Genomic DNA, 20,758 nt, shown 5'->3' with positions numbered 1-20,758 from the left:
GCTTTGATAAATTATACTTACGTACAATTTACTTGTAATCTTAAATTTTAAGTAATATGCATTAATCAACAGTACTTCATGCACAAAAAATAGTTTTTAAGATTTATTGTCAAATGATTTATAGTATAGAAGTGAAATCAGACTTCAGCACTTCTTAAAAAACAAATATCACCTGGGACTATGTTTATTTATAATCTCTTTCAATTCAATCCAATTAAAATATTATTTTCTCTTTTATCCACCTACGCAATCTTAAACTCCGACCCGATCTCAACTTTTTTTTTATTTAACCGTGATCCAATTCAATCTAAAATATAATCTTGTAAAAATTATATATTTTATTTTTTTATCATATATAATAAATTAATAATTATTTTTAACTTTAAATGTAAAAAATAAATTAAACGAATTATGGTATATTTTAAATCTAAATTATAATCATAAAAAATCTATCATACAATTGAAATTAAATAACACAAGTCACAAAAGTAAGTATAAAAATATATTAATAGTGTGTTCTATCTATATGGAATTGAAAACTATAAATTTTGATATTTTTTTAATTTTTTTTTGTTAAAGTCACTTTTTAATTAGATAAGTTGTATTTTAAAAAAATTAAACCAACCAATAAACAAATGCCACCATGTCAATTTCATTTAGTAAAAAGTGCCTCAATCCTATATTCTAGAATGAGAAGAATTGGTAAAGATTGGTTCCCTATTTTTTTAAACTCTTTTTGTCTCATTCACGATCTGATTGCTCAGATTGTGACTGAAGATGGTCTAACATTCCATTGACTGCAACCCCGTCCCCAACCCCTTCCCATAACCCTTTCAGGTTATCATGTAAATTTATTTATGATCGTGGACAGATTCACAAACCGGACATAACCCGATGTTTCAACATTCAAATGTTTGATACCAATTAACCACGGGTTTTTATTCATTTCCATGAAAGATACATTCACGTAAGTGGTTTCAAGTTAAAAGTGTAGATTCATTGTTCTTATATGGGTTTAGATCAAGGTTCAAAATGGCGTAAGGCATGACAATGTGGCGAGGTCGAACCTTACATGCCATGACGTGGACGCGACAACTTTCAAGACGTGACATAAGACGACAAATTTTTATATCATATATAGAATTGTATATTTACATATAGTTTTTCTTATATTGTGTAATTAGATAATGATATTAAAAATTGTACATTCATGTTAGAAAAAAAAAATCATATAGATTATTATTAATAATAAAATGGTTTTTGATTAAATATTTAAAATAGAACTTATAAAAGTAATTTTACAACTTCGTTTTAAACGTGAGTCCATAATGTGTATGAATTCGTGAGATTGTGAGCGATGTGATTAGATAAATCTATAAAAATATAAAATCAAAAGTTAAAAATGTAAAAAAATATATAAAAAAGTTAACAAAAAAACTAAAAAATGTGAGAAGACTAGAGTTAGAAGATGAAGCTTAGTTACCTTAGTTTTAAATAATTCTCAGATGTGGATACAATTTTTTGCATTCTATGCCTTTGTTCTTCGTTTTTCTGGATCCGATGGAGACCCAGAAAATAAAAATGTCAAATGACAAGAACAACACAAAACATGTGGATCTTTCGTTTGAAAGAGCAAAAGATATCTTCATTTCCTTCCAACGGTCCCAGCACGAGGCTTGCCTTTAACCTCCGATTCCTACCATACACGATAATCATATTCAGAACGATACGAAATTTCCCATTTTCGTTTTGTGGGATCTTATTTATCCACAAAATAGCCATTCCGGACTCCACATTTCATTTTATAGCCACTTTTCTACTCAATTGACCGAAATAGCCAAGTTTTCGCAAGTAACATTATAGCAACCTGCAAAATCTAAATGATGACGTGGCAAGTAGCCAAGTAGCACTTTTTCAACTTGCGAAATTGCTATTTTATGAATATTAAATTCATAAAAGGTGGATCTCGCAAGCTGCTAAAGGGCTACTTGTGAAATCTTGGCTATTTCGGTTAACTATGTAGAAAAGCAGCAATGAAGTAAATTGCTGGGCAAAAATGGCTATTGCAGACAATTTCCCTCAAGAAAAACCTGCCCATTTAAAAAGTGATGCATACCTGAGGCAAGTGCAAGTAAATGCAGGTTTTTGCTGTTGCTGGATTGTGATTTTCGGCACCTTTGCTCCAATCATAACATACCTAATTCAGATAACACATTGTCGTGATATAAAACACAAGTTTAAATCCAAAAGTATACACGTGCTAACAAAGGCATACCGCGTAAGCGTATATGGAGCCATCGTTGTTAAAGCTACTGCAGGGTATAGCTTGATTGCACCTCGACATTGCCTGCACGAATGTTAGATAAAGAGTTATACGAACAGGGTTAGGGTTTACATTACGCTTTTACCCAATGTGTTTTAGCTCCCGAATTGACATTCGTAGGCCGACAACTTTTCCAGATAGTGTCGAATATGTATCCTGAAGCCTTGGTGATACATCTTTTACCCGTACCAATCTAAAGATCTTACTATTTTGAGCATTCGGGTGTGTTTGGTACACAGGACAAGACAAAACAGGACGAAACAAAATCTTGTCCAAGGGTGGGACAGAACTGAGTGAGACAAAAAAAAAACGTTTACTAGAGCAGTATTATAGGCATTTTCAAACGTTTGGATGCATGTCTTTTAGAATGCACTTTTCTTTGTCCCACCAAAATAGGTGGGAACAAAATCCAAAAGATGGAACAGGATTGGTAAATTACTAAACTACCCATGTCAAATTTAAATCCTAAAACCGAGCACAAGTCTTTCACCCTCCTACCTCATTCTCGCCCATCCAATCCTGTCCAATCTGCTTACCAAACGCACCCTAGACCTTGTACATGCACGAAGAGGTGGTATCTTGGTGATCAGCCTGTTTATGATCCCTCAAATAAGCCACATGTCTATTTAGCCAAAAAGATTCAACTCTTTTGTTTTCTGAGAATTGCTACTAGTTTTATATTTCTATTTTCTGGGACTATCATCACGGTTTATAATCATAAATGATATGCAGAAAGCTTTAACTTCTTTTCCTTCGAGTCATCCATGAAATTGTTTATGCACCAAAGGGTCTTTGGCCCACCAAAGGTGAAGAGTGTGTGTGAGTTTTGCCGTATATAAATATTTTATGCTTCAAAAAAATGTTAATGCTCCCCTCGTCCACAAATTTGAAGTGTTTACGTGGTTAAGTAATGAATTGATTCCGAATTAAGAATCAAACAAGTAATTGTAAGCCGTTTGCAAGGGATACCTTCAATCTTTGTTTGCTATCTTTGTCCCAGAAGTTAAAAGCACCATCCGATCCTGCAGTTGCAAACGTCTGATGAACCTGAACAAGAATAACGAATGGTTAAGAGGTTGCACATTAGAACATCCAAACAGGACGTGGTTAGCATTTCTGCAAGTTGGTTGTATAGGGTCAAGTTCAATGGTCTGAAATGCTAATGTCTCTTCAAACAAGTTGTAACTGGATCTAAAATTTTATTGTAAACCAAGAATGAAAATCTAATGCAATTTCTCATTAAAAAGGAAAATTCAAAATTTATGTTTAAATAAAAATGAAAATTACAATCATCTGTAATCATAACTTATATACATGCACATAAATGGTGTTAAATATGTTTTGATTTTATTTTTTTATTTTACTTTTTTGGAAATAGATAAATGGTGAGACGGGGTTTCCAAAACCCATGCACCTTCCGTTCATAACTTTTAATGCCTTAGTGATGTGTTCTTAATGCTTTATAGATGTTGTACCCTTGAAACTCAAGAGGTTTTAAGAATTGTACCAAAATGCTTTATAACTAAACCAAACTAAATTGGCCCGTTATATCCCACCCTGAGGTGGGGTCTGGGTAGGGTAAAATGTCGGCAGTCCTGGGCTCTACCTCAAAGAGTAGAGTGGCGATTTCCGCAAGGACCCCTGCTTGTGTAAGGTGTGCAAAAGAGAGAGAAGCATAAAAGATAAATATGAGTAAGTAATAACATACAAATACAGACAGGTGCTAGAAATAACTTAGGGCTCTGGTATATATAAACTAGTTTTCCTTTCTGTAAGTAGCAGTAAAAGGATATCTTACAGGATGAAAGTTAAGAGAATTGACGGAGTAGATGTCATTTCCCTCTCTGTGGCATTTAAATGTGAAATTTTTACTTTGTTGTTGTTCATCAAGATGATGCACACCAACCCTTCCTTCAATCGACCCAACCTATTGCACAAAATCAATTATTACAAAAGCATTCAATTAAACCAAAGAGCATTATGAAAAATAATCGGATAATACTTACCAAGAAACCTTGCTGATCAGGAAAGGCAGCAACACACCTAGTTTGGTACTTCAAGGGGGAAACGATTCTTTTAAACTCTGCCTATTGAATAAGCGACAAAAGTCAATTATATCGACCTTTTGGCAATTATAGAAGATACAACATGCGGTCTCACATATTCCATCCACAATTACTATTTGACTATTTGACTCGAGCACGAGCCTAGTATGTCTCAGGTCAAAAGCTTGTACTTCTGCAATCCACTCACAGTGAGGATGTTCAATTATTAATAAAAATCAAACAAGGTATTCATATTCTCTTTGCTTTTTAGCAAACTACTTCACAAGGAGACATTATTTACTGAGCAAGAGATGGGGTTCGATAACCCAATTTGTGGAAATTGTTGGTAGTTCATGAACCATAATCCACATATGTAATAGTTCTACACATAAAGTTCATTTGCTACACCAAAAAGCTATTGGCCTAATGTACCCGGTAACCCCACCTTCCTGGAGGTCAGTGGTTCAAGTCTCACCAAAGATGAGAAGTGTGTGTGAGTTTAATTTGCCGTATATAAATATTATATACTTCCAAAAATAGTTCCTTTCATACAGTTCAATCAGAGACTGCTGGTAAGTACTAATATCATTTAGATGAATCCCAATAGAATTTCAACAAATCCCATAAGGCAGAAAAAAGAACACTATACTTCCATATTTGACTATATATAGCCGAACAAAAGTTTAAAAAAGCATCAAAAATGCAATAAAGATGTGTGTGTGACCACTGATGCGATAAACACAAATCCCACAACACTATTCTCTAGTAATAAACTGTAATCAACGGCCTGATAGTATCTCAAAATTGAAACAGATATGGTTATGGGTGACATAAAACGATTTACCTGAGGGTTTTGCAAGTTGAATGCTATAAGATTTCTATCTGCAGTGGCAACAACCATCAGGGGATGTCTCACTGTAAGTGCATAGCAACGATCAGGAAGTTGCTGAGTGTGGACTGGATTCGATTGTCTCAAGTCCCAGTACCTAGAAAAGATGGCATAACATGAAAAATTAAGTTGAAATGTGGTAAGAAACAGATCCAGAACTAATTTATTATATAGTAGGAACGGAGATCATATTGAACAGATGGTATTACAAAAGCATCGGAGCTAATATTTCAATGAAAAGTTAGCCATATTAGAGTAGTAAAATATAGTGCCAAACATCTGTTCTTTGATTGTCGGTGATCTTATTCTGTGATTGTTCAGGTTCTCATATATTGTCAATGATTGCATGTCTTTTACTGATTGAGATGAGTTGAGGAGGTCTTTACTAATATTCAAAGGCTATACTATCAAGAAGTAAACAAAAAAACTTCTGTTTAGTGTGGTTGTGTAATATCATTGGAGAGAACTAATCAAAAGGCTCCATAAAAAGGGCCAAATGGTACATAAGGACTAAGGTGCTAGTAAGATTATCATAATCACGATAAGATGCAGCTTACAAATTCCGGGTCAGTAATGGCAAGAATATGCATGAATCTTTTCTGAGGCACCGGAGGCTTATGCCTAAAGTTTAAAGTGGCCTTTCCTCTTTTTGACGGACTCAATATTGGTCACATACTCAAGGCGTATGGGAGAGATGGGATGAGCAACGATCTCAAGAAACTGCCACCGCCAGTACCACCACAACCGCGGCCGATGCCACCGATGCCTCCGTTGCCAATACCACTGCAGCCACAACTATGCTCAAATAAAGTATATAGGTATGCAACTGTGGGAGTTGAGCGCAGTGGCAGATCCGATCATATGATCGGGGGAACACCTAGGGGTATCAAATACTCCAAAGTCGATTAACCCATCTATACTGAATGAGGTTCGGGATAAACAGTTTTGGGTTATCCAGGTCATCCCACAAATCCTTAGCAAGACATCATTAATGGCAGTGAAGAACACATAATCTGACAAAATTAACAAGTATTCCAAAAGAAACACCAGACTAGAGTATCGAAATCATTCAAAAAATACTAAAAATGCTGAGAATCACGGCACGAAGGCAGTTAGTGGGGCGCCTGGGGCAGTGCTTGGGTTGCCAGGAGCAGTGAGTGAGTTGCTGGAAGAAGACTGGGAGCACCAATGGGAAAAGGTTGGGGCCAGCAACAAGAGAAGATTGGGTTAAATATGAGTTAGGGTTTGAAAAAATCATTCTAACATTTTTTTGACTTCTTGTTAGGGGCATGTGCCCCCTACCCCTTAGACTTTCATCCGCCAATGGTTGAGCATTCCCTGCTTGATCAAATCCTTGGCTCTCTTGCATCTGAACCAACAACCAAATTTGTAGGTACCACAATCCTTGATACAATTCAAACTGAGTTGGATGTGATGGGTGGTATGGAAAGCGTGTGTATAGTTTCCAAAGATATTGAAGAAGCACGGCAGGGATCAAAATTGGGACATGAGACTGGCGGATGGGATCTGGACATACAGGTTTTGGGAGGTTTCTAATGATTGTAAGATGGAAACTATGTGACCTTCCCGACAAATCCTAATTTAATTCATCAGAACTCAGACCTAACATGCTTCTTGCTTCAGATTTGTGGGCTAGGAGGTGTCTGAAGTGGTGTTTAACAGGCAGCTCGTGGATGTCTACCTTACTCGGCCTTTCTATAAGTGGAGCACTATTAGAGATGATTTCAATGAATTTAAGTCAAAGGAAGCAAAGACACAAGCTTGATCTTATATTGAAGAGAAGTACGAAAATTTCCTAATTTGTTGTCTCGTAAACCACTCAAAACAGGGAATGAAATGGCTACATTCCTTCCAACCGACTGGTCATTGTCGTGAGACTAAGAAAAACTTTGGACAAGAAGTATTAGATGATACTATAAGTTGGCTGAAAATCAAGAGCGGCAGACTCGCTGCAATTTTCTGACTTCGACCCTGGCATTGAAAAGCAATAATGATAGTGACCTGAAATCTCTTTGAAGGGGTTGTCTCAACTTGTAACTGGTTGTGGAGATGATGTAACATGCCAACAACAATTTCTTTGTTTTTTTCTTTCCACCTTGAGAACAGGGTGGAAGTTCGGGGCAGGTATTATTATACCCCTAATAATAGTTGTACAAATGATATGCGAGTACTGCAAGGACATTCTAGAAGGGCCCAGAGAGAGTAGGTGGAAAATATTATTTAGGTGGGAAATTCTGTTTTTAGCATACTTTTAAAAATGGTAAAAGAGTATAAATAAGAGGAGAGGGGTATTAGGAGGATAATGAGTTTTGTAAACATTTTGGGTGTGAGCCTCTGGGAGAGAATCTCACAACTCGAAAGTCAAATGGTATCATTGTACTCATCCGAAGTCTAGGAAATGATTCAATTACAAGTAAACTTACTGTTTTTAAGAGGGCAACAAACAAAAACAGAAATTATGATGAAAGCTGCATACTACCAAACCACTTCAAACCTCAACCACCATGAAAGAAGCAGTTATGAGGATGACTAGAAAGAAACTCAACAGTTTGAGTAGAGAAAGATCTTTTACATGGAGGACGGATTATTTAAAATAAATGGGAAATGACATGAATATCATCGAGTGGAAATCATGTAATAGAAGTAACAACAAATTCTTTGGTTAGAACGATGAGGCTAACAGCAATGGTCTAACATTCATCCAAGCCGAAGTGGGAAGAGAGCATCAACTGGATAACTACAATTGGCGATGAATAGAGTGACGCTATCCTCCTTTATTGATACGCAAAACGAAACATTTGTGGAGGAATAGATCAGTGTACCTTGGGTCAGTGAATGCAACAAGAGGGAAAGGGAGGTATGAGGAGAGAGTTCCAAGAGCCACCCTCATGATGGATATATCATGTAAGAAACCAATAAATTGTTCTCCATGTGTATAAATCTATATTTCTAGAAAGAAAATGAGGAAACTTATAAGTAGATGTGCACGTATAAGCAAATTTGTTGTATGGTATCCAGACAAATTCTTGCGTAGCACTTGCACACAGAATTAATAATCAATAAATGTTGATTATATTCAAGACCCATTACACCATGTTATAGAATTGAAGATGCCCTAATGCACACAAATTCAAAATAAATTATCAAGTACCATTTGAGAAGAAAATAAATAAGCACCCTTCCGAGTAAAGAGAAAAGGAAACTGAAGCCAATCTATATGTATAACTCAAGGGAACCTATAGTTAACGATTCTAATCAATGGTACACCGAGTACTTGTCAAGAAAACCTATTCACCGCCTCAGTAACAATATCTAAAAAAACCTAAGAAAATTAACACTCTAGTTGACATAAAAATTCTAGATTTTAAGAGAGGAGATAACAATGTTTTGCGTACCTTAAAGTTTTATCCCAGCTTCCTGAAACCAAAAGGTTCATCTCTGAAATCCAAGCAACCTGAGTCACCGGGCTATCGTGCATTGCCACCGTTACAGGTTGGCCGCCAGACAGTAACGGCCACATCTTCACTTGCTTGTCACAGCCTCCAGAGAAGACTGTTGATCCATCATCCTTCCACGCTGAACACAGAACCTTCAATAAAGACACCACAAAGGGGGCAACAAGAGAAGAATTGTCAAAATCAAGAAAAGGAATTAGAAATTCACTATCCAAATAGTGGAAGAAGTTGGTTTACCGGATGCTCATGAGCCATAGATGTCTTTGCCACAGTGCTAACAGAAGTTCCATTTTTTGTTACTTCCCAGCATCTCACCTGCAATTGTTCCATTGTTATTGGAACCAACAAACTAAACAATTCTCACCTACCATATTCCCTTAACAAAGTTTTGTTTTGTCATGACACGTCGTGTACCCAGTGTTCCAAAAGGCACGCCATGGCGCGATGTGGCGCAAGATGCGTCTCTGCTGTTATGAAATGGCCCATAGCGTTTCTGTAAGGCGTGGCTCACACCATGACGTCTTGAGATGCGCCGCGGCGAGTGTTTTCTGTAAGACGTTATATTTTTTCAAAAAAATATTTTTTTATTTTTTATCTTTAGTGTTTTTACACTTTTAACTTTAGATTTTACACTTTTATAGATCTAACTAATCACATCACTCATAGTTTCACAAATTCATAAACGTTACAGACTCACAGTTAAAATGAAGTTGTAAAATTACCTTTCTAAGTTCCATTTCAATATTTAATCAAAAACCTATTTTTATAATAATCATCTATATGATTTTTCTTCTTATAATATGAATGCACATTTTTGTAATATCATTATCTGATTAGATAATATATAGAAAACATTATATATATATATATATATATAATATTCCATATATGACATACAAATTTTCCGCCTTATGTCACGTATTGAAAAACGCCGCGTCCTCGCCGTGGCGTGTAAGGCTTGAGGCTTGACCTCGCCACCAAGCCACACCTCACACCTTTTTGAACCTTGCATGTAGTGCATACTAAACACACCCTTAGGATCCTAGTTATTAAGAAACCTCAAATAACTGGAGATGAACTCATAGCTACATCAGAAAACCAGCCAAAGCCCACAGTAGAAACCTAACCTATATATTTCTTATGCCAACCTACAATGTGCTAAAGAAACCAGACACCTTCATATATGACAATAATAAAATGCAAATGTACTAAAAATGTTAAGCAAATGAAAATTCATAATGCCAAGGAATTGCTTAACATCACGCAAACCTGGTTATCCCATGAAGTTGCAACGAGGTAATTCGCCTTGGGACTGAAACAAAGGCTTGATACAGCATCAGTGGGAGATGATACAACCTATATACAACCAATAATCATCACATTAATCACTCAAAATCGAAATCATAACATGAGACAATCGATCAGATTTCAATTCAAACAACGAAACCCTTTGTTCAATGGGGTGTGCTTCTAATCGAGAACCATAATCTACAATGGATATAACACTGAATAACATAACGCCAGTAAGAAAAACACATGAAAGATTAACATATACACCACAAAAGAGTAAGTTCTTGAATTGAAAGGGGGAGGGATAATAAAACCAAATCAGAAACTGCGATTACAGAAGTTCCGGTTACCTCAGTGGACTTGTTTGGGTTCGTATTTGAAGCAGAACCCATGCCAAATGTAGACATTTAAGCGAAACCGGAAGTAGCCTTATAAAATTTGATCTTGGTTTAACCCTAATTCAACGCAAAACATTAGCTTGACACCATTGGAGAATGTATAGAAAGAGTGTTTGAAAAGGAGGGAAATGGGAAGCAGGGGGGGATTGGAAAGGGAGAAGGTCAGGTTTTGGGCTACCGATATATAGCTGGATCGAGTTTTGGAAGAACCCGGCCCATGGCCCATCGGTGTTTAGATTTCTAGTTTAAAATAATTACCATATTTATACAATATTATAAAGTATTTGACAAAAACTCTTAAAATTCATTTTTTATGCATGAAGTATTGTATATCGATGTATGTTACTTAAAATTCAAGATTACAAGTAAATTATACATAAATACAACTTATTAAAACTCCATGTTTAAATTCGTATAATTAAATGCAGATAAACATAGGATAAACATCTCATTTTAAAATATAAAAAGTCTAAAATATAATTAGAATAACTATCGAGTTCTAAAAAATAATTAATTATTATCTTCATAAGAAAATTATATTACTAAACCAAATATAAATTACTTCTTTATTGAACCTAAATTAAATTATGATAAAAAAATTGAATTAAAAAAATTACACAAAAATATGAACTTTAAATAGTTAATTTGATTCTAATATTGATATATTTTTGTCAAATTTTTATGATATATTTAATTTTATATTTTATTCAAAAATAAAAACATAATTGCTTTTTCAAATTACCTAAGATCATACTATAATATCGAGTAAGATAAATAATAAAATGAAATATTAAAATCAAGATGTATCTCGCTGCATTGCACAAATACCCTTCTTATATATAAAAATCAAAACCAAATAAAAGTTGTACATTGTAATAAATAAAATAAGTATAGGATTCGTCAATATTGAACAAAGTTGGTTACTCCAACTATACATAATAATAATAATTTAAGGATGTGTTTAATTTGATGAAATGGTTTTGAAAGATTTGGATTTTGTGAAAGGATTTAGAATTGAGGAAATTTGGATTTGAAATTTAAAAAAAAAAATTGTTTAACCTGAATATTCAACCCACTATGCGAACCGACTGATCTCAAGATGACCACCCGTTTCACGAGTAGCCCGGAGTCACTACATTTTAACCCCCATGGCCACAAGGGGATGTTTATTTCTCCTTGAATTCAAACATGAGACCTCCAGACATTTTTGATATTTGAAGTTCAAACTCAAACTAATCGGGCACCACCCTTGTGGTTGATTTGAAAGAATTTTGAATCTTTGATGTGTTAGTTTGATGGATTTGGAATGGAATGGAATTTCATTTTTTTTTTAAATAATTTATAAAAACAAGCTATGAATAAAATAATTAAATTACTTTTTTATTAACGAATTATTAGAAAATAAATGTTTTTAGCATATTTTAAAACATTATTTTATACTGATTCTACGAAATCCCGTGAAATTCTAACCACCCACGAAGGATTTCAAAATCCTATGTTTGAGGGCTTTCAACAAAATCCTAAGATTTCAAATCTAGACAATCTTGCATACCAAACGAGAGATTTCAAATCTAGACAATCCTACAGTTGAAATTGTATATGTGTGTGTGTATGTGTGTGGAGGGGAGGTTTATTTGAGAATTGGTAAATATTTGAGAAGTAAAAGTGATCCTAGCTCTTCATTTGGTCAACATTTGTGGCTTAACCATAAGCACCGGATAATTCCTCGCATGGTATGCAAAAGATAGGGGGTAATTTTGTAACTTTTATAAATATGCGGCAAACGGGTCCATATGTGAACCCATGTGACACAAATATGCCTTGTATGTTCATATGTGAACCCGTTAGTTAGTTCACATGTGAACTACTTGACTGATTCATATATGAACCCGTTAGTTAGTTCACATGTGAACTACTTGACTGATTCATATTATGAATTCGCAGGTGCATATATGAACGAGTTAATTAGTTTATACGAGAATCACACGGATTCATATGTAAATCAGTTACAATAATTCATATGTGAATCACACGAGTTAATATATGAACACATAGTTCATACGTGAATCACATAGGTTTATACATGATCACGTTTGTCGTCTATTTGTAAAAGTTATGAAACTACCATTTATATTTTTTGCATTGCCGCAATATTTGACCGGTCAAAGTCGTAATTATTGTCCAGTCAAATTCGATATTGACCGTATGAAGGGTTATGATCACTTATTTACTTTTCATTATTTACTTCTTCTCAAAATAACATTTGGACACACACAAAAACACATATATAGAGAATCATGCAAGAAGACAACTAATTTACGAGAAAACAGAAAAGAATATAAGCTACGTAATCAATTAATTAAAAAATAATATAAAGAAAATTAAAATAATTTTAAAACACAGGATAATTATCATTTTGAATTGGAAAATTTCTTAAAAATCTAATGATATATTTTAGATTTATTTATTTATTAATTTAATAAATTCATATTTATTTCATCTAGTTTTATATAATTTTTTTTTTCTAGAAATACTTTGAATTTTTTTATAATTTCCATCAAATATTATATGTAATATCCACAATTAATTCATTATATTTTTTACCATTTTTTCTTTTTTTTCAGATCCACGTTTCGAATCACATGTGATCAACTTTCTTTAATATATAATATATCACATATGATCTACTATGTGAATTTTTGTGCATATCACATATGATAACATACATCTGAATATCAGTGACGTATTATCACATGTGATGATATTTACATCGCAAAAAAAATATAAACGTAAACATACATAATCACATGTGATTAACAAAAATATTTACAATTGTCACATACGATTAAGAAAAATATCTACATATATCATATATGAATTAATTGTAGATATCACATGTTATATTTGATGAAAAATGGAAAACAACATATTAACAGTGTATCTAATTTTTTTTTACATAAAACTTGATAAAAAATTTATTAATTAATTAAAATTAAAAAATAAGTAAATCTAAAAGATATAATGAGATTTTTAAAAATATATCCAATTCAAAATGATAATTATAATTTCTAAAATTATTTTTTAATTAATAGATTGTGTGACCCATAATCTTTCTTGTCTTCTCGTAAATTGATTGTCTTCTCTTTTGAATTTGCTCATATATATAAAGAGATGAGTTCACGTGAAACCAACATGTTTTCGTGAGACACATAAGACCACATTTTTGTACTTGAAATTTCACAACAAAACATTGAGAATATAAAAAAATTTGAACCTTCATAGCAAAAACACTGTGAATGTCACTTTCACAAATATATTCCAAATATATTCCTCTACATATGCATACAGGGGCGGACACAGTACAAGGCCGTTGGGGTCCTGGGCCCCCAACAAAAATTAAATAGGAAAGCCCAAAAAAAAATTACTTGTATTTTGAGATTATGTGTAATTGGGCCCCCAACAACATGAAGTAGGAGGCCCCTCTTGTGCGCAGGAAGCCAGGAAACGAGAGTGAACTATCTGTGAAGTCGTGAAGACATACCGCATACACCCTAACACTTACACGAGTGACGAGCCTGCTGCCGCCTGCCTGCGAGGCTGCGACCTCACTTCTTCTCTTCTTCTTCATCGCTGCGACCTCACCTCACCTGACCGACTGTGCTGTGCCGCGGCTGCCGCCTGTGCGACTGCCGACTGTGTTGTGCCGACTCCCGACCCCGACTGCCGTGTGCGACTCAGCGACTGTGCTGCCTCTTCTCTTGGGTAAAGACTAAAGATTCTAATTTCCAACTTCAATGTGTAGTATTTTAGGTTAATTTTGTGGTAATTGATAATTGGTAAATACTTTAGGTTAGGTATTTTAGGTTAATTTTGTTGGTTAATTTTATGGTAATTGGTAAATGCTTTAGGTTAATTTAATAATTTTGTTGTTGGTTAATTTTGTGGTAATTGGTAAATGCTTTAGGTTAGGTATTTTAGGTTAAATTTGTTGGTTAATTTTGTAAGTAATTTTGTAGGCAATTAGGCAAATCAAATGGAAATGTCAAATTTTAGGTTAATTTTGTAGGCAAATAAAAATGTTACTAAACCATTGATTTTTATCTTGTTATTGTTATTGTTATTGCTAGAAAAAAATGGAAAGATTTTTTAAAAGGAAAGCATCAACACCTGAATCGAGCTCTGCTCCTTGCGAAATTGATTTGAACGATCTTCCTTGGGATCCGGCCGATAGGAAAAAGATTTCGGAATATCATCCTAATCAAAGGGATGAAATAAGGAGAAAATATTTGCTTAGAGGACCTTGTCAACCACGGGGTCATGCATTTCCAAAGAATTTGTCAGGAGTAAAGGAAGACGTTTTTGTCCGACTTGGTTTGATCAATATGCTAATTGGTTGGAGTATAGTGTAAAAATGGATAGAGCTTTTTGTTTGTGTTGTTATTTGTTTAGAGATACGTAGGACAATGTGGAAGTGATGCTTTCGTGACAAATGGTTTTAATAGTTGGAATAAAACGGAAAGACTTGGTCTTCATGTCGGCGACATCAATAGTTTTCACAATAGAGCACTTAAGAAAAGTAAAGATCTAATGAGCCAAGATCGATCTATTGCTGTTGCCTTTCATAAGCAAACTGAGAAGGAGAAGAATGAGCACCGAATACGATTAGATGCTTCAATTAAGGTCTATAGGTTCTTGTTGAAGAATGCATTGCCCTTTCGTGGTCACGATGAATCTGAAATGTCTATCTCTAAAGGCATGTTTTTGAAAACATTAGCCTTAATTGGTGATTGCAATGAGGATGTAGGTAAAGTTATATTAAAAAAATGCTCCAAAGAATAATCAAATGGTGTCTCCAAGTATGCATTGCCCTTCCATTGTTTTGCTCACCAACTTCAATTAGTTGTTGTGGCGGTTGCCAATAAACATGACGGAGTTGAGAACTTTTTTAATATGTTAGGAATGGTGATCAATGTGGTGAATGCTTCTTGCAAGCGTAAAGACATGCTTCGACAAAGTTACAAAGATAGAGTGCAAGAAGCAATTGGTAAGTGTGAAATTGATACTGGAACAGGGAAATGCCAAGAGCTTTCTCTTACACGAGCCGGAGATACACGGTGGGGTTCTCATTACAAAACCATTTGGAGCTTGATTGCTTTGTTTCCGAATGTTGTTGAAGTGCTCCGGTATRTTGAAGAGGACGGGGAHAATGGTTTTAGTCGCACTCAAGCAACTGGTATTTTAGCATATTTGAAGACATTTGATTTTGTGATTTATTTGCATTTGATGTTTCATATTTTAAAGGTCACAGACTTGTTGTCACGGGCTCTTCAAAAAAAGGATCAAGATATTTTGGAAGCGGTTTCATTGATAAGAGGAACCAAACAACTATTGCAACAATTTAGATAAACTGGTTTTGGTACACTTTTGAAGGAAATGTATTCTTTTTGTGAAGCAAATGGCATTAAGGCTTTGAATATGGAAGACAGTTATTCAAAAAACGGAAGACAAATGACCAACATAACCAATTGTCATTATTACAAGTTTGATATTTTCAACACTGTTGTGGACATGCAAATTCAAGAGTTTGGGGATCGATTTAGTGAGGTAAGTACTGAATTGCTTAAAAATGTAGCAGCTTTGAGCCCATGCGATTCATTTTCGCAATTCAATGTATCAGATTTATTGAAGTTGAGTGAGTTGTATCCTCAAGATTTTAGTCATATGGAAAAGATCGCTCTTGAGAAACAACTTAACATGTACTATTTGATTGTGCGTCAAGATGAAAGATTTGCCAATTTGAGTGGTATTGCCGAGCTTGCTAGACTGCTAGTGGAAACAAAAAAACATCAAACTTATCCTCTAGTATATCGGTTATTGAAGTTGGCCTTGGTTTTGCCAGTTGCTACTGCAACAGTCGAAAGATGTTTTTCTGCTATAAAGATTGTGAAATCAGATTTGCGCAACAAAATCGGTGATGAATTTTTAAATGCTGCAATGATATGTACTATAGAAAAAAAAGCATTTCTCGCAGTTTCAAATGATGATATAATTACGCAATTTCAAAAGATGAAGAGTCGTAGGGCACAATTATAAGTGGTAAACATAAGTTAAAACATGTGCTTAACACTAAACATAAGTTAAAACATGGGATGGGATTACAACGATTTTGAACCATTTGTCTTTCCAAAAACCGTCTCAATCAAATCAAAGCAATGCATCCAAGAATAGATTGCAAAGATTGAAGCGTCTACGTCTACACGTTATCACATAAACCAAGACAAAAACATATTTTCCAAAATAAAGAAAATACAATTTTGGACAACTTTTTGCTCGAGCACATTCTCCAAAATGGAGAAAGAATGAGAGACTGTAAATTTCTCCAAATTTGGAGATCTCCCCAAAAATGATCATCAAGGACGTAATTTCCAAAATAAAGAATCTGTTGGAATTGAATGCAATTCTTTTTAGAGATTTTGAAGTTTAGTTCTACAATTTAGAGAACTTTTGAAGAATCTGTCGGAGATGCTCTAAAACCAAACCGAATCCCACACGCCATAGGGGCTAGAAGGTAGAATATAGACAAAATTTACTTCTGCCCAAGCAATAAAAAAGTAGAATATCGACAAACTTTACTTCTGCCCAAGCAATGGGGCCGTTTACCAAATGCTTACCTAGGTAAACGCTTACCAAGTCAGATTACCTTATCGGATGACTATGGCAAAGACCAAGAATTTTACCTGGTAAGAGCGAAAACAAGGACTGAGAGTCTTACCTGGTAAGTGATGGCAATGACCCTTACCACGGCTAGCGCTTACCGGGTAAATTATTACATACAATGTCGTTTTGGTGGACTCAAATCTTACCCGGAAGGTAAACGATAGTGTTGAATTTTACCCGTAAGCGCTTACCAGGTAAGTGTTTAGGTAAACAGCCCCTAAGTTGTTTCTGAGAAGCCCCAAAAGGAGAACAAGTATTGCCCGAGTGACAGAATCATGTAACAAAGAATGGGTCATCAAGCAAAGGAGAGTTGTCACATACTCGTGCATGACCATAAACGAAACAAACCCAGTCTATCCCACTCGAAAGCAGGTCTGGAAGAGGTGGGATGTACATAATCCCAACCTCTACCTCCAAGAGGTAAAGCAATTGTTTTTAACAAGTAACCCCAACTTGTGTATAAGTATTGATCCAGCAGACATTCTAATGGAAACCCCATATTCAGACCATTAAATCTGGTGGATTATTATTTTTATTATAAGCAAAATGCAAAAATAATAATCAAGACATTTGTCTCCCCATGCTTAGACATGGTTGCATTTTTCTGGGATCAAGATCATGGCAAAGAGTTCATTATCATGCAGCTTCATACTACTAGCATAATTCACATTACTTTTCTTCAGCATGCAAGCTGGTAAATTAGGATTGTAAAGTTTCTTCTGGAATTAGAGAATTTGACCGAACATAGGTAGTTATTATTTACATAGTCTCAAATGCTTATGTAAGAAGATGACCGACCATATTGACAATTTTAAAACGCTACATGCAAGTGAACTTACCGCAACCGCACAATGTACTCATATGGTGGCCAATGGAATAGATCGCTGCCACACAAAACAAGAAATAACAATCACGTTAATGTTAGCTTCACTATATATAATAGAAAAGCCAAGCATTATGGGATGTAATTCGCCTAGATATCAAGATTTTGACAGCTGACCAGCTCAGTAGAACCAGAATTCCTGGAAGCAATCACATTCCAGATATTCGGTTCAGATGTTCCTACAGGTTCAGATGTTCCTACAGATTCAGATGATCCTTCACCGGGATTAACAACCAAATTATTTTGTTTATCAGCCTGCATCACTGCAATGTTATGGTCACCATCTTTAGTGATGACATGAAGCCTCCCTAGTAAACCCGCGAGTAGATATGGAGACTCTGACTCTGCAAAGTCACGAATAGGTACATCTCCTTCAACCACTTTCCAAGAATCATCTTGGTAATCGTAAACTTTTATCTTAGCACTTTCTAGAGAGCTAGAAGGATCCAATGCATACAGATCACCATCAACAATCACACTCAATTTTGTACCTGCTTGCTTAGCAGGCCAACCTTCACCCATGCCTATAGGCATATCAACCCATGTGTTTGTTTCAGGATCATAAACCTCTCCTCCAACATCAACAAAGAAGGGCCAGCAATATAAACTCTGAGGAACATATAGCTTTCCCCGGTAAGACGTCAATCCTGTTGCAATAGGCTTAAGCAAATCTGCAAGAAATGCAGTTGGTAACACCTGCGCTTTAGAAAATGGCATGCTGGGCACTTCTGACCATAACCCAGTTTGAGGATCAAAAACCTCTGCAGACTGGAGAGGGGTCAACCCACCACGACCCCGGCTAACACCACCAACAACGAAGAGCTTGTTGTTTAACACTCCTGTCTTGCAATAAGCTCTACCAACAGACATGGGATTTGCTTCGCTCCAAGAATTTAGAATAGGGTCATATTTCCAGACACAGCTCATGGCTGAAGCTCTAGCGAACCCTCCTAGCATGTAGAGGCAGCCATCAACGGCTCCAATTGCACAACCACAAAATGGGACCTGATCTGAAGCATCCTTCCTTCCAAGCCATCCCCTCACAGCATCTGCCATTCTGATACTTGACCCTACCATGTTCCACATCCGAAAACCAGATAAGCCCCTTTTAGATTCATCTTCTGCAGGCACATTAGGAATAAGTGGCAACCTTTGCCATTTCCTAGAAATTGGATCCAACGCATGCCAGAAAAGTTTATCGCCCTGATTCTTAGTCAAGATGTAGAGCCACTCCTCTGTGGTACCCAGTTCCTTTCTGACTTTGTAAATCTCAGGACTAGTTACTGCAGCTTTCCAGCTGCGTGACACTGCCTTCACATTCAAATAGCAAATTCTGGGAAGCCTGGCAAGAATCTCAAGTGATATTTCATCAGGGAGACTGGGAATCAATCGAGGCTTGTCATCCCAAAAGCATGATGATGTCTTCTGCCTCTTACAGGATTCACTCTGTGAAACCTGAAAGGTCTCAGTCGGTCTAGAACTGTTTAGGCTCAGTAAACCTCCCATCAAATATTCCTTATGTTGATCAAGATGAAGAAATGAAATGATAGTTTAGCAGATCTATCTCTTAATCTTCTTGATCTAGTTTCTTATCATATCGTCAACCCTGTAAGCTGGCCTGAAAATGACAGGGAAAGTATTGGAGTCAGAAATTTAAATCTCACATCTATATTGCAAAACTACTGATTAGCAATTCAAACCACTTGTATTTGGCAATTCATCTCTACGCTACTAACATAATTGCAAAAATACAAAACAGAACATTCATGTGGATATAAAATAGTGAAAAAAAGTATATAATTGGCACATATGTATTAAACATGATTCACGATTTTCCACCAACCATGGTGTTCTTTATTCATTGACCGTCGTGTAGAAATGAAATGCGAATTACACTACTTCAAAAATGCAAATCATTGATTGCAAGACAGAAATCCCTCCCAAATGCAAGAAACCTAACAATCATATCACTACCAACTACCACATATACATAGGTGCTGAATCGAATAACCACTTTACTTGAGACATCGCTAACACGAGAACAAGTAATTCATGGAACATAAAGAACAGTAAAATCCACATCATAAACAACAAAATTCAACTGATGCTTCGCAACTACAAGCACACATCTACCCGGATAAATATATTTTCAGCGAAATTGTGATTTTAATGGATAAATAGAAAACCTAATAAAGCCATGAGACATGCATAAACACAGATCCGGTCAATCCACAATAAATTGCATCAGCAATGACAATCGAATCGCCTGATTACACAGCAAAAAGAAAACCCTAAAGTGAAATCAATAATGAAATTGGAAGGTAAAGTGAAGCAATCACCTGGTAGAGATGATTGAGTTAATAGGAATTAGGGTTTTGGGGAGAGTGAATTTAGGGATTTCGTTTGCAGGATATCACAATCCAAGCAACGTATACCAGAATTCTTACTTGCGCAGTCTGCCATCTGTGACCTTATGTTTGTTCTCTGAGTACAGTCTACCTTATATATTATTTTCGCACATATGGATCATTTTCGCTTTATATACATAAAATAATCAAAGATGGTACAAAATACAAGATTGTTTGTTTATCTTTTAATAGTTATATTAAGAGGTAATCTCTAAATTATTAAAAGATAAATTTTGTTTGACAAAAAAAAATCTACCTCTTAATGGTTCTAAAACACTCTAAATGATTTTGTATCATGGGTCTCCCTCAACTATTCAACATATTAATTT

At 35.3% G+C, this 20,758-nt stretch overlaps 3 protein-coding genes across 4 annotated transcripts; 1 reads left to right on the top strand and 2 right to left on the bottom strand.

The window, feature by feature from the left end:
* Positions 1-1,461: 1,461 nt before the first annotated feature.
* On the bottom strand, positions 1,462-10,519 carry LOC112501021 (protein RAE1-like). Its single transcript, XM_025104654.1, has 11 exons — positions 10,374-10,519; positions 10,003-10,089; positions 8,971-9,048; positions 8,674-8,867; positions 5,213-5,354; positions 4,330-4,410; positions 4,122-4,250; positions 3,293-3,370; positions 2,276-2,347; positions 2,117-2,197; positions 1,462-1,696 (listed from the first exon to the last, which is right to left on the bottom strand). The coding sequence occupies exons 1-11, from the start codon at positions 10,428-10,430 to the stop codon at positions 1,646-1,648; spliced, it is 1,050 nt and encodes a 349-aa protein (XP_024960422.1). The 5' UTR covers positions 10,431-10,519; the 3' UTR covers positions 1,462-1,645.
* Positions 10,520-14,554: 4,035 nt separating this feature from the next.
* Positions 14,555-16,514, top strand: LOC112500575. The gene is made up of 4 exons (XM_025104079.1): positions 14,555-14,764; positions 14,871-15,225; positions 15,379-15,654; positions 15,874-16,514. Exons 1-4 carry the CDS (start codon positions 14,555-14,557, stop codon positions 16,512-16,514), a joined length of 1,482 nt encoding a protein of 493 aa, XP_024959847.1.
* A 1,243-nt stretch (positions 16,515-17,757) lies between these two features.
* Positions 17,758-20,477, bottom strand: LOC112501018 (F-box/kelch-repeat protein At1g22040). Of its 2 annotated transcripts, XM_025104651.1 has the most exons (3): positions 20,361-20,477; positions 18,139-19,639; positions 17,758-18,022 (listed from the first exon to the last, which is right to left on the bottom strand). In XM_025104651.1, exons 2-3 carry the CDS (start codon positions 19,525-19,527, stop codon positions 17,996-17,998), a joined length of 1,416 nt encoding a protein of 471 aa, XP_024960419.1. In that variant the 5' UTR covers positions 19,528-19,639; positions 20,361-20,477; the 3' UTR covers positions 17,758-17,995. The 2 variants fall into 2 exon arrangements, with proteins under 2 accessions (XP_024960419.1, XP_024960418.1); XM_025104650.1 differs by having other exon boundaries at positions 17,758-19,639.
* Positions 20,478-20,758: the final 281 nt, after the last annotated feature.

This window comes from Cynara cardunculus (genome assembly GCF_001531365.2).
Source record: "Cynara cardunculus var. scolymus isolate 2C chromosome LG 17, CcrdV1, whole genome shotgun sequence".
Taxonomy (NCBI): Eukaryota; Viridiplantae; Streptophyta; class Magnoliopsida; order Asterales; family Asteraceae; genus Cynara; species Cynara cardunculus.
This window is presented reverse-complemented; position numbering and strand designations above follow the sequence as displayed.

Bases quoted from the DNA above. Each gene is read 5' to 3' on its own strand.
- LOC112501018 (XM_025104650.1), bottom strand. From the start codon at position 19,527: ATGGGAGGTTTACTGAGCCTAAACAGTTCTAGACCGACTGAGACCTTT.
- LOC112501021 (XM_025104654.1), bottom strand. From the start codon at position 10,430: ATGTCTACATTTGGCATGGGTTCTGCTTCAAATACGAACCCAAACAAG. The intron at 4,251-4,329 runs GTAAGTATTATC...TTTGTGCAATAG, and splicing joins CTGATCAGCAAGGTTTCTTG to GTTGGGTCGATTGAAGGAAG. The intron at 1,697-2,116 runs GTATGCATCACT...CGTGTATGGTAG, and splicing joins TTTACTTGCACTTGCCTCAG to GAATCGGAGGTTAAAGGCAA.